We start from the raw sequence: 26295 nt of genomic DNA on the forward strand, positions 1-26295 counted from the left end.
TATATATATATATATATATATATATATATATATATATATATATATATATATTAGGGCTGTCAGATTTGTCGCGTTAATTACGCGTTTACTTGACATGTGCTTGACGCCGACAATTTTTTTGACGCATTAATCGCAGATTTTCTCATACGTCCCTTTCCACACCACGCGGGTGTCCCCCCTCTAACTCACCGGCTGCTCTCACGAGATCACGGGCGGGTCTCCAACCACCGAGCTGCTAGCTAGAACCGGCCCGGTGCCAGGACGCGGAGAGCTCCTGCACTCTAACCCGGCTCCGGTTCGCGTCCAGTACCACGTCTGGTGGTACCGGCTCGCGTCCGGCGCCGCGTTCCGAGAGCTGCAGACCCCCGACGTTCCGAACAGCAAGCGCACCGGGGGACGTTTTAAATGTTCTGGAGGTTTAAGCGTAATCCAACCCCAGCATAGCCGTCTGTCTGCCGGCATATTCATGGCGTGAGCTCCGCTGGACACGTCACTGCATCGAGCTGCAGCCAGAGAACGCGGCGGCAGTAACAGACTGTCAAACTATCCACAGAGTATCCCGCTTTTCTCAGTCTTTAATGTTTTAAAAAACAAAAGTTCATTGGAAATGATAAATCTCTATTTCATTTATTACTGCAGTTCAGCAGAGGAGGAAAAGATTTGGTCCTGACAAAAAATGAACATGAAAGTGTTATGGAAATTTTATTTTTGATGTTTTTTATTTTATTTTACTGAACGTTGATTGAAGTTTTGAATTTAAAATGCCCTTCACTTGCACTTGGGCTTTTGTTAGGCATTTTATGTTACAGCCTTTTATTGTTAAGAAAGTTTATCTCAATACAATGTTACCAAATAAAGTATTTCTGATGAAAACTATTAATGTTGTCATTCTTGTTTTCATAATTAATGTAGAACTGCTAAATTCCACGAAGCACAAATTTTTTCCTAAAAAAAAGGTCACATATTAATTTGCGAATAATCGCGAGTTAACTCTGGACAATGCGATTAATCGCGATTAAAAAATGTAATCGCCTGACAGCTCTAATATATATATATATATATATATATATTTGTAAAAATAAAAATAACTTTCATTTTAAAGTTCTTAATGGTACATGGAATTAAAGTAAAAACGAAAACATTTACACATTTCTTTAAATGTTTTTTAAAAGTTTGAGTATCTGAAAATAATCAGCATATTACACTTAAATTCAGGTTGTGATTGTGATATCTACAGTATTTATTTACAGCGTGTTCCAAATTATTTTGCAAATTGTATTCAAGAGGTAAGAATTTGTTTTTCAATGAAACTCATGGATGATTTTGTGTCTCGGGGGTCTTTGGATCATTGAAATCAAGACACCTGTGATGTTTAGTTTGACAGCTGAGTTCAATTGTAGGATGACGTTCCACATTATTAAGCTGACCCACATTTTCAAGCAATATGGAAAAGAAAAAGGACCTCTGCTACTGAAATGGTGAAATAGTTGAACGTCTTGGACGAGGTATGATAACCTAGAATAGTTCACAAAAACCTGAGAGTGATCCTCGTACTATGAAGAGATGTGTGTCTGATTCAGACACACGGGTTGGTGCAGATACAGACAGAGTGAGGAAGGTTTCTGCAGACAAGAGAGCATTTGCTAGAGTACATTTAAAGCAGCAGCACATATTTGAAGCTGCTGGTGTCTCTGGAGTCCACCAACATCAAGGTGTAGGATCCTCCAGAGTGCAGTTCTACCCAAACCTTCTATGGGTTCCCCTTAACAACACTCACAAGCAGAAACGGCTGCAGTGGGCCCAGACACACACGAAGACTCATTTTCTAACAGTCTGCTTCACTGATGAGAGCCAACTGGACCATCTAGAGTTGGTGGATGTCCCAACAGGATTATGACATGGTGGAGTCATGGTTTGTGCCGGAATCATGGAGACAGAACTGAAAATGACCTCTGAAAAGTGGGTGGAGTTTCTGACTGACCACTTTCTTCTGTAGTACAAAAAGAAGAACCGAGCTTTCCTGGAAATCTGTTGTGTGTAATAATTGAAAACTAAGCAGATTGTTATTTACATTGAGTGTTTAGAAAAATCATGGAAACTATAATTTGCAGAATAATCTGGAACATGCATGAAGAGTTCATACATCTTATATTTGTAAAATTTGTTATTTAAACTTGAATGAAACTATTTTTACTGAAACTTTACAGTTTGTTTTAAACTCAAACAACAGTCAACATGACTTAAATGTAACCGAAGCTTGTCTGAAACAAAATGAAATATGTGAAAAATGAGTCTGAATGATAAAGAAGAATCTTTAAAGTGAAAACGTGGTTCAGTGCAAACGGTGCTGTGACAGGTCTGGTTGAAAAGCGTTTGAGCATCTGAACGTACCTGTTGATCAATCTCATGCAGCCTATACCCAATGGCTCGTTCCACGTATTCCTTCCTGTTGGAGAAGGTCAGAGGAATGCTGCTTCCTCCTGGAATTATTGGAACCATCTTTCCGTCTGCACTCTGCCCAACAAACGAATCCAGAGGAATCATCTGAAGCACAAACCAGAACATCTCTTCAGAGATCAGACTCCAATCCAGCTTTATCTGATGACATATGGATTTGGAAATGGTTTATTTGTAGTAGAAGCACTCCTCTACCAAGGCTCCTGCAAGTCTATGGTGCACTTAAAGCTGAGAGGAGGCAGGTCTGAATGTAGTTTAGATCCAGGGAAATCTCTTTAGACCTGAGAGAAGTCTTAACCAGTCGCTCCACAGAGCTGCCATCGTCCTCACTAGAGTCCGAAGCATTGTTAGCGTTAGCTCTATTAGTTTTAGCAGCTTCCGCACAGTTTTTTTTAACAATCTATACTTCATAAACACTTCTCAGCGTACTTTCATAGCCGATTACTTGCAGCATGCCTGTGCCGTATGAAAGTAGCTAAAGTGTTGTACCTGAAGTTAAAAATTCTATCCATCCATCCAGACTTCCCTCTCCTCAGCCACTTCCTCCAGCTCCTCTGGGGGGACCCCGAGATGTTCCCCGACCAGCTGTGAGACGTGGTCTCTCCAGCGTGTTCTGGTGTCCTGCCAGAGCCAGCTCAACTGACTCCTCTTGAAATGGAGAAGCAGTGGCTCTACTCGGAGCTCTGTGAGTGACTGAGCTTCTCACCAAGTTCAAAATTGGTCACCAAAATATAACGTTTAAATAAGGGAACCATCCCGACAAAGCAAAGCGCAGGATTTCTATTTTTCTCTCTCTTGTTGCCCCACCTTTGTTATTCCTGGCTAATGACTGAAGAGATATTTAGTCCCATGGTTCTGTTTAAAAGCTTTGATTCGAAACAAAAAGTTTGCTTAACGGCAGTCTAATGGTAGGACTTGTTATGGACCAAATTAGGTGGACTTGGTTTGAACCAACTGTTTCTCAGTCTAATCCTATTGTACAGCAGTTGACTAAAATAAATAAATAATAAAAACAATAATAAAGAGCCATTTTGTTGCTGAAAGAGCCAATCCAAAAGATATAGTGTATAATTAAGCCTCCAAGAATAATTGGCGGAGACACCTGAAGGGCTTTTCCAAAAACAGAGATATCGGCGAAAGCTGCAGCTGAAACGACGTACCATCATTCTAATAGAGTAAAATAAACACAAAGGATTTTTTAAAATGATCTTATATACTCTTAACCGCTCAGTGTTCTATCAGGGCCTGTTTGGAATAACAGAGCTGATATTCTGGTGATGTTTTCAGCTCAGTGAAAATGAGGGATTTACCACGGTACACTTGACCATCTCTCACCTCACACACTGATTGACAAAAAGTGATAGCTGACCAAGTTTCAGTGGAGAAGGCATGTGTGTGTGTGTGTGTGCTTGACCTACCTCATGGAAATTGTCCTCGGTGATGCCACTGTCTTCAATGTGAAGAATGCTTTTCAGAGTCTGCACGTACAGGAGGTCTACCTCCTCCAGGTCCTCCAGCTGCAGCGGGATGCAGCACAACTGCTTCCAGACCAGCGGCGCCAGGTGAAGGTCAAGGGGCTTCTTGGTACGGATGGCCACACCCATCAAGATGCCCAAAAACTTGAACTGAAGCATGTGGTCGTCCAGACATGCGGAGGGGTTGAAGAGAAACCTGTTCATCAGAGAAAGAAGCAGGAGACAGTTTCACGAGATGACGAGTTATAGAGTTTTTCCAGTACTGGCTTTAGGCTTCCACACCCTTCACCTGTCTCTGTTGTAGCCAACCTCTGCCGTGGCATTGGGGGAGGGGATGAGCAGATCAACCACCCCCGATTCCAACTCCTACAAACGAAGGCATCATGACAGTTGCAACAGGAATTACATGAGCAAAGAGGGGCGTACAAAACTGAAAATACCTGGCACATCTCAGTAATGGTGTCATCAAACACCCCGCCAGCATCGTCTGCCCCCTCCCCCACCAGCTTCACCTTCCAGGCTCTTGAAGGAAGCCGCAGGTCAGAGGCGTTCAGCTTAACCACCTGCCTTGCGATCTGCACGAAGATGGGCTTACACTTCCGCCCACTACAAAGCACAGAGGTTCAGAGAAGAAACAAGTGACTCACGCACACAAACACACCTGCGCAGACACACTCACTAACCGTGTGGAGATCCTCTTGACAGTGATTTGGGGGCCGTAGTTCTTTCCTTGCACCATGGTCTTCCCAATGGAGCGTACCATGGGTAAAGTATAGACCCTAGGGGCCAGGAGGTGTCTTAACTGGCCCTGGACAATCCCCCAGGTCCCTGCATTGTAGTGGGAGGTGCAGCTCTGTTGGGTTAGAGACATGGAGTCTGTAACCAACTCAATCAAAGAAAATCTCGACAGGCAGTGATGAATGATCGGGTTACTGATTTCAAATAACAGATCATGGATGACTGTGATCTGTACAGGTCACTAGTCACAGTGCACACCTAATGCATCTTTTAAACCAGGGGGTCAGACTCAATCACACAAGGAGCCAAAGTTCCAAACAGACCTTAGGTCGAGGGCCATTATTTCAGGATAAATCAACTTAAACCTTAAATAACTTTCAATATTTCATTCTCCATTAAAAATTTTTTTTTCAAAATTATACAAGATAGAAATGAGCGCAAGATAATATTGGGCCAGTAATAATTACATAAAATGATCTGGAGGGCCGGAGAGAATTCAAGTCAACAGGGATGTAAAAACCTACATAGTTTATCATCTATGTGAACCTCAGACATCAATTTATACATGTCCATCCATCCATCCATCTTCCTCCGCTGCATCCGGGACCGGGTCGCGGGGGCAGCAGTCTGAGCAAAGATGCCCAGACTTCCCTCTCCCCGGCCACTTCCTCCAGCTCCTCTGGGGGGACCCCGAGGTGTTCCCAGGCCAGCAGAGAAACATAGTCTACTCTTTACATACATGTAACTAATCTAAATGCTATAAATGCTAACTGAGAAATCCTTATTAAAATTTCTATTTTATTTATTTATGTATTTAATTATTTTTTGTTCTTTTTCCCCTCTTTGTCCTCATCAGTCTTACTCTGCTGGGTTTTCTTATTTTAGTTTGGGGTTGGATCTTGATAGTCTTAGTTTTCAGGCTTTGTTTATTTGTTTTCTTTAGGTAGTTTTAGTTATGCAGACATTATCAGGAGCTGCTGACTCTGACGGTCGACATGTCTGGATCAGCAGTCTCCATGAATTATTTTATGTTTGGATAAGGAGCCACCATGGAGAGGTAAAAGAGACACATGTGGATCTGGAGCTGCATGTTGCAGACTCCTGGGATTTAATATACGCAAACCCCTACGGTTAGGGTTAGTGTGCTTCTGGCCCGGTCTTTACCTGGTTGTTAGGGCTGAGGTTGAGCAGACGCCAGGAGGAGTACATGAGGTCAGAGAAGTGGTAGAGGAGGCGCAGACGCCCTCGCAGCACCTCCATGCTTACTTCTTTGAGTGCACTGTACTGAGGTGGCACTGCCTCAGGCAGACCCAGCTGAAGAGGGACTGACGAGCCTTAGGAAGAGGAGACAGAACAAACGAAAGAGTCAGGAAACCAAAAGAAGACTATGCTGTTATACAGGGCTCCTACATGCTCTTCAAGTTAAATTTAAGACTTTTTAAGACCATGCATTTAGAAAATAAAGACTGGATTTGACTGGCTGCGTTCAAAAACACGCTATAAACCAGGTTCACATCGGCCGTGTTGACTCATGTTTAAGTGGCCATTCACTATGAAAAGGCTATGCGCGTCTAACGCTTGTCTGATGGAGTTGCACATACATTTATCAAATATTTGCTTTCAGTGATTTTAACTTTCTATCTTTAATCTTCCTGCTTGACATTGTGTACAGCTCCCATCTTAAGAAACAGGAGCCAAGCTCTAGCTGAAGAGGAAGCTGATATATTAAGAATTTAAAGAAATCTTCATCAACCCTCGTGTACAGGAAGATAGAAGACACATTATCAGTGATAGTAAAAACCGGTCTGTAGCTAACATTTCTCCCCCTCCCTTTAGAGCTGTAGGACCAAATGTAACTAGGAAATGCCCAGAACTGAATAAAAAGGGACTTCAGACCGGAGTGGAGACGGGTTGAACGCTCTCTGTCATTCTCCTTGCAGGTAAAATCTGATCCTGACCTCTCGTCTTTCTTGCAGTCGCAGAGAAATGTTTCAGGTTGTTTAAACCTAACTCATATTTTTCCGTTTCGGTGGACCACCCATAAATCTAGTTTGATAATTGTGGCAGCTAATTCTATTAAACTGCCCAATCAGATGCCTCAGTAAAAGCATGTGGCTCCAGCTGGCCCCGCCTCAGACGTTTGATTGACAGATTTCCCTGAGGCACGTTTAGTGGGAAGGGTGTGGCCTTCCAACCAGCCGGAACAAGCTCACTCGGGATTGGCGACTGCAGTTGCTTTTAAAAACATGACTCGACTAATCACTGTAGACGGGTTGCAATCGGTTGCAAAATAGCGGTAGATGTGTTAGGAAGTGACGGCGAAGGCTGTAGCCTGATTTTAAGAGGCCTGACGGTAATGCATTTCCTATGGGGGACCTCAACGCTTGTTATATCCAGTTCCTACTTATATAGTCAATGGTTGGCGCCAGTGTTCAGTTGCGCAGCTGCAGTCAGTGTGTGAACGAGTGTGAATGGGTCTGTGACTGTAAAGCACTCTGGGCCTTCAAGGAAGGTAGAAAAGTGCTATGCAAGAGTACACCATTTATCATTTAGTCGCAAAGTCATTATGAAAAGACCAAAATCAGCTGGTTAAAGGGTAGGTCTAGGAGTGTGTGTTATTTAGATGTCACAGATAACATCTCTGATGTTGTGGTACAGGCCCTGGAAGTCTTTATGAACAGTGAACTCAGACTCAACGTGTTGTTTGAGTTTTTTTACTGCTAAAGTAGAACTGTCATAAATGTATACACATTTGTTCACACACAGGAAAGGCAGACAAAGTGGCATTGGCTTCATGAGCTATAGCTTCTCTACATTTCAGGTTTCTGAGTAAATCTGTTCTAATTGTAATACATCTTCACAGTTGTGACTAGACCCTGAAATTAGACCCTAGACCCAAACCTACGAGGAGGGTGGTCTGTGCATCAATGGAAAGAAGTATGAAGCTTTTTCAGCAAGTGGTGTCTGCAGCAGACCCTATCACCTGTCAGAGGAGCAGCTTGAGGATGAACATAAGACTGACCTGGTGCTCGGGGGGGTGCGCAGGGGGCTGTCCAGGCTGCGCTGTGGCAGCGTCCAGCAGATATCTGGTGTATATTCTTCCCTTGCAAAGCTGTTACTAGAGTGGGCTCTCTGATGTGATTGGTGTGACCTAGACCCAGCTGCACAGACAGAACATCACATTAATCAGGTTCATACAAGGAATACAGAGTGAGTTTGAACTTCAGGACAAAATTGTAAGGAAAATGCCAAAAAGACTAAGATGTAAAAGGTTACTTGGAACCGAACTTCGGTGCCCAACCCTAGTTAACAGTGCTGCACCAGTGGAGAACTTGGTTTATCTCTGATCTCGTGTTGTTTATTGTATGGAACCATTAGTTGATGTTTGTTGGTCATGATTGGAAGATATTGTAGATCTGGATAAAAGACCTCAGGTGATTTAACCTGATCTAGCAGCCTCTGGGAGTCAGGTCAGAGATTTGATCAGAGGTTTAAGCTTTTTGAAAGTTTCAGACTGAGACAAGTAGCAGCATCTTGATCATGTGTGAAGGCATCATTCTTCAGAATGGTTGTCTTGTTTTATCATTGAAGATCAAAAGTGTCTGTATAAGTAAACAGGTTGCACTAACTGCAGGTTTGGGGCAGTTTCTAATGTTGTGGAAGGCAAATCTGAATTCTAGGAGGGGAAACAGATCATTTCTGTGAAGTAAAGCTGGTTGTCAATACTAATTCTAAAATGTCTGTTAGAATTTGAGAGATACAACTTCAGGAGCTCTGGGAAAGATGAGAGACTCATTTGTAAAAGGGTTTACATAAAAAATAAGGTGGAAGGGTGTATATACAAAAACATCTGAAATTTGAAATAAAAATCTGTTTTAATTAATCTTATTTTCCCCAGATTTAGCTTATTAGTTCTGCTAGTTTTAAGGTAAAACCATTTTCTACAGCTGAACAGAAGACATTTAGAGGCAAAAAAAGTTGATGGCATGAACAGAAGAAGACGGAAGCGACAGTTATTTTATGCAATGAAAAAGAAAATATTTTTTTAGTGGATTGGTGGGAAGGCAATGGCACAATGGTTACTGGACTTGCCTCACAGCAAGAATGTCCTGGTTCAAACCCTCGCTGGGATCTTTCTGTGTGGAGTTTGTTGAGCATGTGTGTGAGCATGTGTGTGTTTTCTTCCTCCCCCAGCCCAAAAACAGGATTCAAAGGTTGATTTGTTACCAAGTATCTCCAGGTGTTGAAGTGAGAAATTCTGAAGTTTTTTCAGTTTTTTAGGATATTTTGGAGTTTAACCAATTTTTCAGCCACAGTGTAGTTTTTTTGGCTAACTTAAGCTCTTTTGTTTTTTTTAGTTTTTTAGTCTAATCTGGCATTTAGCTAATATTTTAGCTGGCTATCAGCTTCAGCGTTTTCAGCTATTAGCTTCAGTGATTTCAGCTATCAATTTCAGCATTTTTAGCTATCAGCTTCAGCGTTTTTAGCTATCAATTTCAGCATCTTCATCTATCAGCACTAGCATCTTCAATGGCCAAATTCAGCTTACAGCATTCACACTAGCATTATTGCAGGTAATGCTATATATCTAGTTCATAATTATGTTAAAAAGTTCTGTTTTTAAAAATGTAGTTTTAGAGTGTTCAATAAATGTTATCCTGTTCGGCCCGTGACCTAAGATGTGTTTTTGATTTTGGCCCCTGTGCGATTGAGTTTGACACCACTGGCCACACCCTGTCCTGTAGGGCCATGGTCCCTCACCGGTCTGTGAGTCACTTGGTGGGTCACATACACTAACTTTGAATATTTCGGTTTAATATATTTTCTGGTCCTGAAGGAAGCTTTATTTTGGAAAACTGACGGATTCTGTTCATAATATCCGTCTTGGTCACATGACTTAAACCTGCATGACTACCTGAATTGCCAAGTTTGCTCAAAGCTTAAAAGCGAACAAAAAACAAACAATAAACCATATTTAGAGAGTTTCTTCAAGGAGAAAAGAGCTGGCGAGGAAACTGAAAAGGAGCCTTGGACTTCAAACAATCAAGCTGCTGTTTACAGAGAAAACCAGGAGTCTTCCTTGACATACGGAATTCTAGAGACAGTTGTTCTCTCGTTGCTTTTACTTCTATCAGATCAGAATAGGTTATTGTAATGCTCTCTGGTCTTTATAGGAGGAGAATATCAAACCTACAAAACACCAGTGGGTGAGAACACATTACACCCATTTTAAAATTGGTGTATTGTCTCACTATGCAACTCGGGATTGATATTAAAGTTTATAACATGTTTATAGTTTTAGGCCGTCTTATATGATTTCCCAGTATTCTCTGGTACAAGCCTCTTGAACAGCCTCCAGAGAGCCTCAGGGCCACAGAGACTGTGCATGGTTTTAAAGGAAGCATCAGACCTACCTTTTTAATCTGGCTGTTGCCTAAAATTTAGTTATATTTATTTGATATTTAAATTACTTTTATGTATTCACACTTTTATTTTTTTATTTTTTATTTAATTATTTTTTAGTGATTTGTATATGTCAATTGAGGTTTATTAATGTATCTAGGTACTGATTTCTGCTTTTAGTTCAATTTTTCTTATTCTTTTCATATTTGTTTTTAACTCCAGTGTCTTTATTAGAGTGATCATATCCAAAAAATCCCCCAAAGTTTTCTAAAACTAAATGTTTTCACTTTTTATCCGATTTCCTTTTCAATTATTTTTTTAAATATATTTGAGTCTACATTATTTTCCCAGCTTGACCTGAATCTTGATTCCAGGTTTCAGTAGTCTGTGTCAAAATGTCACAAAGGCTTCGTCTGTGTACCTGTCCCTCAGAGTTGCTCCCCCAGGCATAAACGTCTCCTGTGGATGACAGCGCCAGTGTGTGTTCAGCTCCCACTGCTACATCCTGGATGTGGACCCCTGATAGCGCCGGCACCTGCTGAGGCCGGTTGTGGTTCCTGGCCCGACCCTCCGGCAGGCCGATAAGCCGGTCTTCACAAGACAAAACAAAATGTTTAAATGAATGATGGTGCAAATATACGACCCTTAAACATGACCTGGTTTCTTTTGTCGCATTTTTGCTGTTATCTGAACTTCCAGAATTTTTGCAGCAGCAGACTTATTTCACCGAGACATAAGAGCAAAACTAAAGGCTTCAGGCTCAGTTCATCGCGAAACAGCATATTTGCACATATTCTAAGCGGGGCTGGCGCTGTAAACAGCTCCGACCTCAGTGACTCGGAGCCGTTTACAGTTCTTGCTGTCTTTCCATAATCTGCTCAATTATAAAAAAATCCTCTGAAACAGATGAACACTCTTTCAAGCAGTGAGGTAACGTCTCTTTTTCTTATTTTTTTGAGTAAAATTAGAAATATCTTAATTGTTTTACTCTTGGTAAATATAAATATTTTTATTTTTTTAAAGAATAATATTTTGTAAATCCGTCACCTTGGCCGAACGTGAAAACTTTTCCATCTTTGGTTAGCGCCACAGAGAACTGAGTTCCACAGGCCGTCTTCATAATGCCAATCCCACACAGAACGTCCACTTTCTGTGTGATTTTCAACACAACTGCATTACACACACGGTTCTGAGGTGGACCTCATTGACCCATTTTTTTTTTTTCATTTTAGAGGAGAAGCTCACTTGAGGAGAGGACTTGGCTGTAGAATTACCGAGTCCCAGTTTCCCATAATCTCCGTCTCCAAAAGCCCAAACCATCATTCCATCAGCAGAAACGACTAAAGTGTGATTCAGTCCACAGGCCACCTGCAGGGAGAGGGCGGAGACTGTCGGCATCAGTCCACAACAGCAGCCACCAGCCAAATGCTGCAGCCAGTACACACCTGCCCCACTTGGTATCCCTCCAGAGCGGTGACCTTCTCAGGAAGCTTCTTGTTGGACGTATTTCCCAGTCCCAGCCGGCCGTAATCTCCATTCCCAAATGTATAAAGCTTCCCATCAGCTGTGACAACTGCAGAGTGCTTAAAGCCGCAGGACATCTGGGGAAACAGAGCAGAGAATTTGACATTTATTTTTTTATTTCACCTTTATTTAACCAGGTGGAAAAGCAAGTTGAAATCAAATCTCTTTTACAAGGGTGACCTGGCCAAGTGGTCAGCAGCACATGTTCCAAAAATAAACTTACAGTATGAGCAAAAAAATTAAAAAAGCTGTCAAATTGGAATATGTACAGTATAAATTTAAAGCTTAGGTGTAACAAAGTGACAAGGCAGGGTAATAAATCTAAATAGACATGCTATGAGACAAGAAAAACTTTTTGCTCTTGCTGCTCGTGGACCAACCTGCACCACTTCCTCTCCCTGCAGAGCTTCAATCTGTCGCGGACGACGCTGGCGGTCACTGTTGCCATGTCCAAGCTTGCCATAGTCCCCGTCCCCCCAGCTGAACACCTCTCCGCTCTCAGTAAGCGCCATGGAGTGGCCGTCACTGCCACAGGACGTCACCAGCTGTGTCACAACGAATCCTGAGGAAGAACAAAACTAACGGTTAGTTAGCAAATAGTAAAAAAACAAAAAAACGGATAGGAGATATGTAAAAGAGTAAAATAAGCTCAAGAAAATCACTAAGCCAACTGAGATTTTCAATTGACTTTTTGGGGGAGAAGCTAAAATTCAAACTCAAAATAACTTAAAATTACCTTCAGAAGTCAATTCTGATCAGGATTTGCAACAGACGTCTGAATTGAGAAGAACTTGACCTAAACGTTTTCACTTTTACTGCTCACAAGAGGACTTCTATGAGCCAAATCAGGCCCATAAATATTTGAAACCCAAATAAAACATTTTGAAAGAAATATTGGTGTTTGGCCAAAAAAAATGTAAAATGTCCAAAACTTTTTGCTATTTTAAAATAAACTGAATTATTTTCAGCTTGAAATGTTATGTTTGCAGGTTTCAAAACTCAAAATTTAAATTCCTGAACTTTTTCTTTCAGTTTCAAATCTTTTTTTTTCTCTAATCTGAAAATTTCAGTTTTGAAACTTTTGGAGCGGCTAACACGAAGGACCAATCAAAATGGATGAGGGTGGTTACTTCAGTCCTGGTGCATTCACTGACTCTGAGAACTGTGATGATTACGGTCAGGAGATGTCTGTTTAGTCTGTACTATCATAGTCTGAAGTTGTTCCAAGATGCGTGTAAAAAGCAGAGTTTTATCGCATACAAACCACATGTCCAAAACAATGTTCTAGCCTGTTCAAAGCACCATCTTATTGTGTTTCTTCAGAATATCAGAATTTTTTTGGGTCACTTTGCCAGCGTGCTCTTCATCCCCGTTTCTCTCTGGGACCGGAGATACACCTCAGCACCACCTTCAGATGCAAAAGTTCATACAAGCGTCTTGAGCTGTCAGAGTTTTAATGACGAATCGGAAAAGTCATGTGACTGAAAAAAACAATGCAAATGCAAGAATTCGCAAATAATGAAACGTGAATAACCGGGGAACGCTTCACAGGCACCCGTTATTTAGTGTTAAATAGAAGATTGATGGGACAAGTCTGAATTTTTATTTTGTGTCTTTTTCCCGTCATTGTCAAGCAACATGTTCATCCAAGTGAGTAGTGTTTCAGGCAGTCTGGTCCACTTTAGTCTGGTTTGGTTCTGAGACCATCTCATGTGGGAAAAAACCAAACCAGACGAGGGTATACAAATCCTTTGTGTACTCCGCTCATTCAACTTCATTAGTCCACAAGACTAACCCAGTTTGAAAACAACCCAAAACTTGCCTTGTAAAGCTGAGATGATGGTGAGGATGTGAAGGTCATCAGAGTTTCCCTGTCCCAAGCGGCCATAGCTACCCTCACCACAGGCCAGCACCGACCCATTAGGCTGGATCACAAAGGTGCAGTTCTGACCACACACCACCTGCAGGAGGGATTTACAGGTAGAAGAGGTATTTCAGATCAGCAAACAGACTTTCAAACCACAGATTTCTTAAATTTCAGACTAGCTCTCGTGTCCACACCTGTTGAGCCTGAGAAAAAGATGGGGCAGTCGTAGGCACCAGGATGTTTCTGCCAACCTCTGCCAACTGGCCGTGGCGTCCTGCTCCCCACAAGAAAGCGTCACACTTCCCCCCCAGGTGCCAGTCCTGCAAACAGGAGGCAGGTTAGGGCTTAAACTCCCACCTACAGCATTGTCATTGACCTGTACTATACCTCGGGTCTGGAGGTGGCCCAGGACATGATCTGTTCATCTATGCCAGGCGCCCACTTGCTGTTGTCCTGGAAGGACAACTTATTATTATTGGCTGAACTCATCACAGCAGAAGCGCATATAGCTCTGTCAGGCATTCTTACCATAAGCAGAGACATTTCATCCTTGGGGACTGGCTCGAGATCAGGAACAGAGAAGGATTCAGGAAAAGTGGCCCCTCGCGCCAACGCCTCAGCCACTTTAACAGTGGTAGAGAAGCAGTCAAGCCACGCCCACTCGCTGGTGCTCCACACGCCGCTGCCAGACTCAGGTGGGCATTCTAGGAGGTGAGGAGGTACAGGGGGGCGACACAGCAGCTGGTCCAGTTGGAGGCCCACAGCCAGAGAGGCAAGACATTGCATGTAGGGACTATGAACGAGTTGTTCACCGCTGACGACATGAGGCTGGACAGCAATACATGACAGACATGAGTGGAAGAACTCCCCTACCAACAACTGCTTTCTAGGGTATAATGGATCATAGTGAATCACTAACCACGGTCCGGCACACATGTGGGTGGGTGTGTGTGTGTATATATGTATGTTTGTGAAAATGTCCAAAATGTTTTGCTATTCTAAAATAAACCTAATTGTTTTCAGCTTTACATGTTCTGCTTTTTAGGTTTCAAAACTAAAAATGTAAATTAAAAAAAAAAATGTTTCAGTTTTAAAAAACAATATATATATATGTATCGTCCTAATTTTTGTGGTTGAAAGTATCAAAGTAATGATACTTCAGATTCATTTTAGTAATGCCAAAGTGAACTTCTACATACAGTACTACATTAAAATTCACACCAAATAGTAAAAGCACTCATGTAAGTAACAAACCCCCTAACTTTTTGATAGTGTAATTTCCCACCCTGCTCAGAGAGGAACCGGGTATCCCGAGTACCTTTTCATAGACATACTGCTCCTGCAGCATCACAGGAAGTCGCTCCAGGAAGGCTTTCATGCACGGCGCCATGTTGAGGCCGACCACACCTTGCTTCTTCAGGGCTGTGCGGCAGGTGGCCAGCACATGGTTGTTTGCCAAGAACTCTTTGGAGCAGTTCACTACCAGAACGTCCTGCATATCAGGAATCAGAGCCAAATGGAGATGGTGGAGGTCAAAGGAAGGGAGAAAATGAAGCAGAAAACAGAGATCTTACCTTGGACCTGTTGGAGCACACTGCCACACCAACATCTGGAATCCAAACCATGTTCTGGATCGCTCCGGACCCAGCAACGACAGTCTGGAGAACTGATCCATCCTGTTTCAAAACAAAGACTTAGAGGCACCGCGACACTGGGCTGTTAGTGTTTGAGAATGCATTTGTGTGTTACCCGCAGGGACCAGATGTTCATCAGGCCTCCCACCCCTCCAGATGCCAAGGCCAGTCCATCTGGACTGAAGGCCAGAGTTTTTACCGGAGTAATGTGGCCCTTCAGCAGGAAAACACAGGAAGCTCCCACGTCTGACCACCGGGAAGACTGCAGCACAGTCATAAGAAAGCCAAACTCTCAGCTAGATCACATTCTGATCATGTTTCCCTTGCAGAACACAGTAGTTTTAACCAAATGTAAATTCACAACTGGAGGCAGAGTGGGACCAATGTCATGCTCAAGGGTGAAATGGGTTTGAACCCCTGATCCGTCGGACAGACTGCTTCAACCAGTGAGCTCAGCATCAACTGAGCAAACTGCAAAATTGGTCCAGTTGAAAATCTATCACTTTATTATTTATCCCTTTTTACAACAGTTTTATCACATTACTTTTAATCTTTGCATCTATGTGAAACTAATGTCCAGAGGCTTAGGCCAAAATATCCAGGACAATTTAAATCACAATTTGATTATTTAATTAAAAAAGAACCAGTTTGCTAATATTTTTAAAGAAAATCTATATTGTCTGAAAAATAATAATAATGCATTTTATTTGCAAGCGCCTTTCAAAACACTAAGGACACTGTACAAAGAAGAAAAATCTAAAAACACAACAACATAATTTTAAATAAATATATATATATATTTATATTAAAAACACAAGGAATAACTTTAACAGAATGACATGTTTTCCTTGCTCACCAAGTCTCTCTTGTACAAACGCGAGAAAAACATTGTTTTGTGGAAAGCGTCTGTCAGCACAAGAGGACCAGGACCTGCTTCAGAGGCTCCAGTCTGGGTTTCCTTTGTGTGTTTTTGAAGTGACAACACAAAGGTCTCCACACAGAAAGGTCCCCCATTGGCGGTTCAGTTTCACGTCCTCTGCTAGTACTTGAACTGGGGCCTTCTTGCGGCAAGAGTGCTATTGACTGTTCCACCATGCAGCCCAAAAACTAAACTAAACATAAAAATAAAAAGATTAGAGTACTAATATTTGATGAAATATTGATTTTGTTGTCGAGCGAACAAGGTATAAGCAGGACAATATCCTTTGAGATGTGGAAACAACCCTCTGACGAGTTCAGATGTTTGCGTCGTCATTTCAAGAACACAAAGAAAACCCAAACTGAAGCTTTAGAAGACAGATCCTGGTCCTCTTGTTCTGACAGACACTTCCAACCAAAAACCTCTGTGTGGCAGAAACCTTCAGACGGAAACGGGACAAAGGTGCAGCTGCCGCTGTGTGGCATGAGGTGTGTGAAAAAATTGAAAATTGGCCACAACAGTTAAAGAAAAAGATGTTTTTCTCACAGTTGTGCAGGAGAGACTTGATGAACAAGGTAAACATTTCATTCTGTAAAATCAGAACCATTTAGTTTAACTGACAGAGTGACAGCACAACACATCAAACTGTGTTTTATATTTAAAGTTTTAGTAGAGAAGATGATCAAGGCATAAACCTACATACTAACAAAGCCAAAACAAAAAGAAAGTGGAATCAAAAGAAAATGTAAAGTATTTCGCCTGAAACAGAGGAAAACCAGCACAATTCCCTCCAACAGAATACCTGCAGCCCGTCAGCTGCGACCCAATGTCTGAGTCATGATGACTCATATCTGCTCATTTAATGAATAAAACTCACACTACCGAGAGCCACGGGATTATATTGTTAGACAAAATGATTCTACAATGTCAAAGGTTGACCATCTGACTACAACTATTGAAATGCATAAAGCCAAATGTCAGTAAGAAAATATTTAATTTAGGGGAAATAAAAGTTTGAATTACCATGAACTTTGCTTTGCTCTCACTGTCCCACCAGCCATCAGAGGCAGAGGAACAGGATTCTGAGAAGTTGGAGACTTCTTGTGGAACAGTCCAGACAGAGACGAGGCCGCTCTGACAGCATCTGAGGAGCACAAACAGTTCAGATACCGCTTTAGTTTTAGACTCAAATTTGATGTTAAACAGGAAACTGAGGGTGCGTAGCTGGCCATTTTTAAGGACTACAAAAACTAAACTGCACAAGTTTAATCAAAAACTTAACAGTGTTTGTGAATTGCTTCTATGTGAATTTAAACAAGTCACTATTACCCCACATTGCCTCTGGTAAATAGTCGCGACCAGATCTTGTGTGTCACAGCTCAAATCTCGTGGGTCTGTGACCTGTGACCTGTGAGCTGGCTCATCAACTCTTCAATGCCATTTTATACCATAAATTGAACATCAGAGCACCTTTTGACATGGTGGACATAGACTGTTATAGGAACTGGACATAGCAAGCGCTGAAGTCCCCCATAGGAAATGCAATACTTCCAGCCCTCGTGAAATCAGGCCAGAGCCTTCGCCGTCACTTCCTGATACGTCTACCGCCATATTGCAACTGATTACAACCCCTCTACAGCGATTAGTCCGAGTCGGTCTGAGTCATGTTTTTAGAGGAACAGTTGTCACCAATCATGAGTCAGCTTGTTCCTGCTTGTTCAAAGTCCACACCCCTCCCACTGAAAGCACCTCAGGGGGATCTGTCAATCAAGCATTGGAGGCGGGGACAGTGGGAGCCTCATGCTTTTACTGAGGCATCTGATTGGTCAGTTTATAACTTGAATAACTGGTGATAAAGAAACAATATATTTAAAAAAACAAAAATAAGATGTAAAGAAGAATGAATCAGAGGAAGAATGGTTATTCTGACAAACCAATGAGAAATAACTCTTTTTCTCAATAGAAGTCTATGGGACTTTAGCCTTCTTGCAACCAGCAGATACTTCCTATTTGGAACACGAGAAGGGAGGGTTGATCAGTCCAGTTCCTACTTATAAAGTCGGTAGTTGCGTTTCCATTAACTCTGAAAGATCGCAAATTGGAATTTTGATAAGAAATTCTCCTAATGGAAACACCACAATTTCGAAAAAACTGACATTTTTTGAAAAAAAAAGTTTTTGCGCCTGGAGGAGGTGGTATTTAACATTTTAATAGAGTAGAAGATTGAGGCAAATGCAAACATTTTTAACAAAAGCTGAAACAAAAACAGGAAAAAACAGCCCAATTTCCTCCATCATAAAATCTGGTAGTTAGACCTGAAGCATAAATAACATCTGTAAAAAGTAACCGAGTGACAAATGGAAGAAGGGAACTCTCGTTTAGAAATGATCTAAAGTTTGTGTTGTTTCTGTAATTAAACACCAGCCCTGTTTTTGATCACAGTGATGAATAAAATCTGAGTTTAAACTTCCTGGGCTCTCCTCGTTCGTGAATTCCGCTCCGTGGCAGTAACACCCAAAGAGTGACGGCTCGTCAGCTGCGATCCAAAGTCCGGTTCACAGCAGAAGTCAGCGCTTATTTGCACTTACTTTATCAACAAAACTCACACTACTTAGAGCTACGGGATAATGTTAAGATAAAATAATCAAAAGACCCTCCGATGCTCAATTTATGGTATAAAATGGCATTGAAGCTCGGTGAGGCAGGTCACAGGTCACAGGTCACAGGTCATGGCTGTGGGTCTCGATCCATGAGATTTGGTCGTGACCCACGAGACGTGAGTCTGGTGAGCCACCGTGAATATGTCAGAGCGGTTGGCAAGGCTTGTTGTCTCTCATAAACTTAGTGTTTTTAGCTTATTAAAAATGCTTCTTGGTTTTATTTTCTCAAAGGAAGTATCAAGGAACAGGTTAGATGTGAGATGAGTTTCACAGTCCAGAGACTTGAAGAAAAAAAGAAGAGTCCAGATTGACTTACATGGCCAGCATGTTGAGCACCTTTGGACTGTGCCCCTGCAGACTGCACCAGGCAGCCCCGTTGACCAGGGAAGGCTGTCGAAGACTCTGCAGACAGACCCAGCCCAATCTTGGACCTGAGCATGGACCGGCCCACAGCTTCACCGTCTCCTCTTTGGCACAAGACAGCAAGATCTGACCAGTTGGATTCCACTTCAAGCTAGTAATGGACTCCTGTAAAATGAAGGAAGGTGAATTTTGGCTGCGATTGCAAGTCGACTAAAATGACTGGTGGGGATAAAAAAAAGCCCCTATTCTTCAGGCAGCAACAAATCACCCTGTGTGCATCGATGACGATGATGGCCCCTTTTTCAAAGGGTTCTTTGGACCCAATCAGTAGCTTTCCATCTGCAAAGCCCACGGCAAATGGTTTGTCCTCGCTGTGCCATGCGATGTGCATCACTGCAACTGAGAGCAGACCAGAAGAGTAACGGTTGCACAAAGGCTGAAATGCAGCAGCTGTTATGCAGCGGCTCTTACCATCCTTTCTGCAGCAATGCTCCAGCTCAGTGCGGTGCATACTGGATGAGTCCAACACCTCTATGAGACCCACGGACCCATCCATCCGGCCCACCAGAAGCATGTCTTTGGGTTCCCCACACCACAGAGATTCGGCCTCCTTTTCAGGCCACGCCAGTGCAGACACCCAGTGAGGCTGCACATCCAGGAGACCTTTTCCACCTTTAAAAAACAGCAATCGTTCAGTCACTTCAACACGGTCAGAACCAAAAGTCTACTTTGATTAAAAAAGAGGAAAAAACAAAGTACATTTTTATAGCATCTGAGATTTTTTAGGCCACTTAGAGGGGTCCTGTGAACCTTTTAATACCTCAGCTCAGCAAGTGACAAATACTTTATTTAAAATCTTGATCCACCGTAACAGGAAAACATTGCTGAAGTTTACTTTGTTTCGTTTTGTCAATTAAGGTAATTAAATCTAATAAAAACTTTTCTAGTGAAAAACAAGTGTCATTATTTTGGCAACACTTTATAAGGGTCCCTTTTTTACGCTAGTTAATACATAATTTAGTGTTAAGTGTCAACAGCAACATCGATGCCTTACTGTCAGTGGTGTTCAGTCAGGGGAGTAAGTGAGGCTGTGCCTCCCCACCAAAGCTTAGTTTAAAAACACTTCAATTAAATAGGATTCTTATATACTTCTTCATTATTATGTTGGCCTGAAGACGTCTTGTTTGATCAACTCTACCTCCAGAATGAACAGATTTTATATGCAAAGAAAAACTTTGGTCAAAAGTTTGATCTTTTATGAGTTAAAAGCATAAATTATCTTATGCTGAACAACATTGGTTACTAGCTGTGCAGAGCTGCACTGAGATGGTCCTGTTTGGAACAGAGAGTCTTATTTTAAAAATAATATATTTGAGCTTCTGTCAAACATAATAAAAATAAATAAATAAATAAAATAAATAAATAAATAAAAAAATCACATTTTGAGAGATGCTAGGTTCTTTTAATATTTTTGCTTTGTTTGTGCCAAAAAATAGACATATTTCATATTTATTATTAAAAAACCAAAAACAGAAGGTCATGAATGCAAATCCAAATTTCCTAATGACTAAAGTAAGACTATGAGGCTCCTTCTAGGTTTTGATCAGTAGAAAACGAGCCCAAACGGCTCTTTTACTGTTAAAGGTTGCGGATTCCTGGGATAGACCTTTTAAGTTTTCTCAAGGCTTATTCCAACACATGATCTATGCTTGCAGCTTCACACAGATTATACTTTATTATTGTTCTTCCCAGGGAGCATATATCAAACACATCAAGATTCCTACCTGTTTATGTCACCAGATATTACATCCCGATTTCTTAAAATAAGAACTCCAAGGTAACTCAGAATTATTTTGTCAGTAAACATTGCACTACTCCACAGTAAAGTGTACATTCAAAAAGCTAACAGTGCAAAGTGCTTGTATTTGTATAACCATAAACAACAGCATAAATTCCAAGTTCTATCTATGAGGAATGAGGTAGACTTCTTATTTTCTCAACCTCCGTCTGCTGTAGAACTTGGGCTGGGTGAAATGGAAACAATAAAATCTCAGATTTTTATTTTTTTCTTTCCAAATTTGATTTTCAGTCTTAATTGATTTTTGTCTCCCCGCTTTTACTTTCTTCAACAAAAACTACAAATGTTAAATTACATTTCACATAAGCTGTTATTTTAACGTTTACTTTGGAAATTGAATTGAACACAAAATGTAACTACCGTATTTTTCGGACTATAAGTCACACCGGAGTATAAGTCGCAGGGGCCAAAAAATGCATAATGAAGAAGAAAAAACCATACATAGAAGAGCAATTTTGGTAGAAGCAACCTTAAAACTGATTTTGATGTGTGGTTTGATGTTTCATGTTTAAAGTCTTAATACCAGTGACCAAAATCTAGTTTTTGACTCACCAGCCAAGTTTGGCCAGTAGATAAGAAAAAAAACAACAACTATCGGCCAAATTATGACATTACTTTACAAAGAAAAAGCATATTGACAAATCCCATAGTGATTTGTAAAACTATGATGCAGCAGAAGAGGGAAGATAATATAAAGAGGTGACTGAATCATTCAGACTTTGGACTTTTTTTCTTTGAAACAAACTTTTCTTCATCATCCTGACAAGAACAAGCAGTAAGAAGTCTACTTTCACTCTGAAATGATGCTTTGTTTAATTTAAGACGTTCAGCACATCCCACTTTTCTCTGCAGAGTGAAGTCAGGGCAGGCTCTGTAGCCGTTACCATGACAACATGTCGTATTACATATCACATAGTTCACTTTCTGTGAAAAACAATTAAAAAATGACAAGATGTAAGTACTAATAATTGAATTAATATGTATTTCATAAGTTACCATGGTATTAGGCACTTATATTTATGCTGAGCCTCTATCCGTGTTTATTTGATTTTGGTTAAGTTTCAGCCTTTGTCTGATGTACACACAATAAACTTTTACCATTGACTTGCCAGATGTTGACCACCTTCTCCACTGCAGAAGCCAAATACTTTCCAGTGACACTCCATGCTAGAGGAGAGAGGCAGGGGTCACTGGGGGATCCCAAACCTGACAGTCCGTCCTCTGAAGAGTCATCGCTGTGGAACCAGAAGACAAGAAAAACTCAAACATGAGAAGGTAAACCTTTCATTTGGGATAGCTTCCAAAATTCAGCATTTCAAGTATAACAAAATAATAAATCACCATGTTCTTTTTTGTTCAACAAGAGTTGAAATGTAAACTGCTCACACTCCAGCTGTGAGAAGTTTTCATCAAGTTTTCTTATTTGTGGAATAGCAGTTTACTGTGATCATTAAGTGAACTTTCAGCTGCTGTCTGAAATACTGCAGGAACCCTCAAGGTCACTGCCTTCATTAAATTCCTGCAGCCTAATTGTTTTCTGCCCACACAAAACATGTGGAAACTGTCTTTCTCTTCTGTGAACAGCAGGGAACAGAGGATGGTGTGGGAAGAGTCCTCTGCGTTTCAACATGATGAGAACACAAAGAGTTTGTCGTTTTGTTTGTCGGCTCTTCAAGGTTTAATAAGAAAAACAGAAACCTTTGCCATATCTGCCATAAAGTAAATACTTATTAAAGTTATGGCTGGTTTAGCTGAGATTTCTTTAGTTTCTTTAAGATCCATGGACAAAGAATTTTATATTAATTTTAAGTTAAGTGAATTTTAAATGCATTTAGAGATAATAACAAAATGTGTTTGTATGCTTTTCTCTGTCACAGATTTTGGTAAAGTCTAAGATACTTGTCAATGATAATTGGTGATTAGATTGCTATAGTTACAGAGGATACCTCCAATTTAAATTCTTAAGTGTTTTTGCATTACTAGACAGACTACATTTCTTTGAAAACATTGTTTTTTGTTTGTTTAAAAAAAGTATATTTTTGTAACATTGCAGTAATATAATACAAATTTAGATTTCTTTCTGTGGATTGTATTATTGGTAGAAGTGAGCTTAATGATTAAACTGTACTGTATTCTGTATCGCATTGGTCCCAAACCACCAGGTGGCAGATCAGTGCCGGAATAACCACCGGCGTGGAAGAGCTAATAGATTATACCTGTGTTTTTCTTTTTTTGTCTTTTATTTTGAAAATCCACCTGGGGGTTGGTTGAGGTTCCTGATTTTGTTTTGTGTCTTTGTTATGCAAAAAAATAAAAAATACAAAACTCAAAAAGAACGAACATACTCCTTCCTGAAGACGCAGGTCTGCTGCAGTGTGTACTGGCTCTTTGTCACGCTCCACACTCGGACTGTGCCGTCGTTTCCGCTGGTGGCCAGCAAGCCTTTCTTGGTGCACCATCCACACGTAATAACCTGCGATTCAGAGATGATGTCACATCAGTCACTGTGAAACTGCAGGGCTGCTATATACAGAACTTCACAACTGAAAAAATGTCCAAACCCGACTCTGATGAGCTTCTAGCTTGATGAATGAGCTCTTTCGCAGTTCGCCTGCCATGTCGGCAAAAGTCTGTGGGCGACTCTGGTTGTCGCGGTCGTGGGCGGCCAGCGTGCGAACCAGCTGCTGTGCTGCCCACTGCCGGTGCTGAGAGGAGAGCCGGGACGACAAGCAGCAGGCCGCTAGAGCGTTAGCCAGCTCCAGGGGGCCTACAGCGGAAGTATTATGGGAAGGATGGGCATACAAATGCGCAATTAGACCTGCTCGACACGGAACACAAGGTGACAAGAAGACCCGGTGAGTGAGAGGGAGACAAAAGAGGGACATGATAACACAACCATGAACTTGTGAAACAAACAAACGGTGGATGATGCCCTAAATGCTTACAAACATGGCTTTAGCCTAAACCATCCCTGCTGAAGCACAATGCATGAAAATGTCACAGAACTGACGTTCTGGCTGATGTTCATGGATTTTTTTTTTCCAAAACAAAGGATGTATGGACCCAAAGAACACAATGTGACAGGTGGCAAACATGTGCTTCTCCCCCATTTGATCCCAAAGTTTAACCAAATAAAGAAGCCTCTGTGGATACAGACCTCTCTTGTCAACATCAGCCTTGTCCGGTCCAGGTCGCAGCCGGGCCCCTTTATCTGCAAGCAGCGCCACCAAAGCTTGAGTCACCACAAAGTTGGGGGACGTGATGAGCTTGTTCTCTTCAGCTACGCCGCGGAGAAAACTGGGTAAGAACTTCCTCTGGGTAGGGTCGTCCACGGTGGTCAGGTTCATGCCCGTAGCTGCTGAGATCAAGTTCTACAAGAAATAGGAAACTTTTTATTACCAAAAACAAAACAAGAAACAACAACCAGAAAAAAATGTTACTATGTACTGTTATGTCTCAAGGCTTGAGATAGCTAATACTTTTCTCTAGACCAGGAGTCTCAAACTCAATCGCACAAGGGGCCAAAATACAAAACACACTTTAGGCCGTCGGCCAAACAGGATAAACATTTATTAAACACTCTAAAACTACATCTTTGAAACTTTGAAACTGTAACTTTTTAACAAAATTATGAACATATAGCATCACCTGTGATAATGCTAGTGTGAATGCTGTAAGCTGAATTTGGCCACTGAAAATGCTAGTACAGATAGCTGAAAATGCTGAAATTGATAGCTAAAAACGCAGAAGCTGATAGCCAGCTAAAATATTAGCTAAATCACAGATTAGCCTAAAAAAAAAAAAATTAAATAAAAACTTAGGTTAGCCAAAACAGCTATTAAGTAGCTGAAAAAAATAGTAAAACTTATCCTAAAAAACTAGAAAAGCCTAAATTAGCCAAAACAGCTAGCATGTAGCTGTAATATTAGCTAAAATAGCCTAAAAATCTTAGTAAATACCAAAATAGTCTAAAAAGCTAGAAGAATGACCATTTTTAAAACGTTAAAACCATAACTCAACCTAATTATGAATAATAAACAGGCAGGAATATGATTCCAGAATAAATCAACTTAAACCTTAAATAACGTTCAATATTTTACTCTCCATAAAAATATATTTTGTCAAAATTATACGAGTTAGAAATAAGCTCAAGATAACATCGGGACATTAATAACAATAAAATAAGATGATCTGGAGGGCCAGATAGAATTACTCTGAGGGCCAGATCAGCTGATTCTGACGTGGAAAAAAAGCGTCTTTTTTTCTGGCTTTGCTCCAATATACAAAATATCACAAACGATATCGATGCGAGCGCTGCAGCACAAAGCTGCCTTTCTTTGCAGCAATATCCGCTGATAAATGTGGATTAAGCAAACGCTTCACAACTGCAGAGAGCTGCAGATCAGTGTGAGGCTCGTTTACTCCGCCTCAGAATCAGCTGGGATTATGTTAATTGGGTTTAAGGTGGAAAAGTTCAGATAGACAAAAGCATGTAGCATAAACACTGGAGTGAAAGAAGCTAAAGCTCCGGTGTTAAAGGATTTTAACAGACTTTTTTCATTCACTTCACCTGCTGGCAGCATCGGGCACGCGTGCACAGGGTGAGTGCGCACAGAACCAAACTGAACGACTCAGATGTGCATTCTGAATAGTTCTTGAGGGTGTTACACGTGCACACACACATGCAGGAATGAGATTTCTGGTGTCTTGGAGATTGTGTTTTTTTTTCCTCAAAACGACTGAGCGCACCGGTGTGACCACGTTTTTTTTTTCTACTAGCACCGTTGAACAATTCTGTTGAACGTGCCACCAAATGCATCCATAAACCTCCTCTTTGGTCTTCCTCTAGACCTCTTTCCTGCAGCTCTAGACTCAGCATCCTTCTACCAATATATTCACTGTCTCTCCTCTGAACATGTCCAAACCATCTCAGTCTGGCCTCTCTGACTTTATCTCCAAAACTGTTAATATGACCAACAAATGCTCGTTCCTAAGTCGTCACATTTTGATGTATGGTTAAAGGACCCTCTGCGTCAAAACTTGCCGTTTTGGGTGTCTCCAACACGTCATATTCTAGCTGTTATAAATAAAACATGGCTCCCCAATCTCCGGGTCTGCTACCTGGACACGGACCGCACCGCTACTGAAGGCGGTACAGGACGCGCAACGGTACTCTAACCTGGCACTGGACGTGCATCGGTACAGGGTCAAGGTTGGGATATTGGAACCAGCCGTGGACCGGTCTCGAACAAAACGCCTGGATTTAACTGGGCCTTGAATCGAAACCCCCAAGGCGTTGTTTTTAACACGCTGCCGGCTATCATTGACTTCAGTAAAGCTACAACATGATCGCACAGTCTGACTACTTCTGGTCCGGTAGACGGAAATAAGTGATCC

At 41.3% G+C, this 26295-nt stretch overlaps 1 protein-coding gene across 4 annotated transcripts in view; it reads right to left on the reverse strand.

The window, feature by feature from the left end:
* herc1 (HECT and RLD domain containing E3 ubiquitin protein ligase family member 1) overlaps positions 1–26295 on the reverse strand; it is a 100737-nt gene that overhangs the window by 3941 nt on the left and 70501 nt on the right. For 3 of the 4 annotated variants that reach the window (XM_024263076.2, XM_024263078.2, XM_024263077.2), the window contains exons 51-77: positions 24056–24269; positions 23460–23716; positions 23244–23371; positions 21997–22133; positions 19512–19712; positions 19309–19439; positions 18994–19205; positions 17041–17161; positions 15214–15360; positions 15039–15140; positions 14783–14956; positions 13993–14292; positions 13852–13917; positions 13659–13784; positions 13420–13558; positions 11978–12159; positions 11519–11674; positions 11319–11441; positions 11121–11223; positions 10495–10664; positions 7693–7831; positions 5835–6004; positions 4616–4785; positions 4373–4538; positions 4222–4298; positions 3876–4128; positions 2392–2544 (exon numbers count right to left, since the gene is read on the reverse strand). In XM_024263076.2, coding sequence (XP_024118844.1) covers positions 2392–2544; positions 3876–4128; positions 4222–4298; positions 4373–4538; positions 4616–4785; positions 5835–6004; positions 7693–7831; positions 10495–10664; positions 11121–11223; positions 11319–11441; positions 11519–11674; positions 11978–12159; positions 13420–13558; positions 13659–13784; positions 13852–13917; positions 13993–14292; positions 14783–14956; positions 15039–15140; positions 15214–15360; positions 17041–17161; positions 18994–19205; positions 19309–19439; positions 19512–19712; positions 21997–22133; positions 23244–23371; positions 23460–23716; positions 24056–24269 — 4317 coding nt within the window. The remainder of the gene's footprint in view (positions 1–2391; positions 2545–3875; positions 4129–4221; positions 4299–4372; positions 4539–4615; positions 4786–5834; positions 6005–7692; positions 7832–10494; positions 10665–11120; positions 11224–11318; positions 11442–11518; positions 11675–11977; positions 12160–13419; positions 13559–13658; positions 13785–13851; positions 13918–13992; positions 14293–14782; positions 14957–15038; positions 15141–15213; positions 15361–17040; positions 17162–18993; positions 19206–19308; positions 19440–19511; positions 19713–21996; positions 22134–23243; positions 23372–23459; positions 23717–24055; positions 24270–26295) is intronic. The other variant, XM_024263079.2, reaches the window with a different exon arrangement.

The sequence above is a fragment of the Oryzias melastigma genome, unplaced genomic scaffold, assembly GCF_002922805.2.
Source record: "Oryzias melastigma strain HK-1 unplaced genomic scaffold, ASM292280v2 sc00236, whole genome shotgun sequence".
Lineage (NCBI taxonomy): Eukaryota > Metazoa > Chordata > Actinopteri > Beloniformes > Adrianichthyidae > Oryzias > Oryzias melastigma.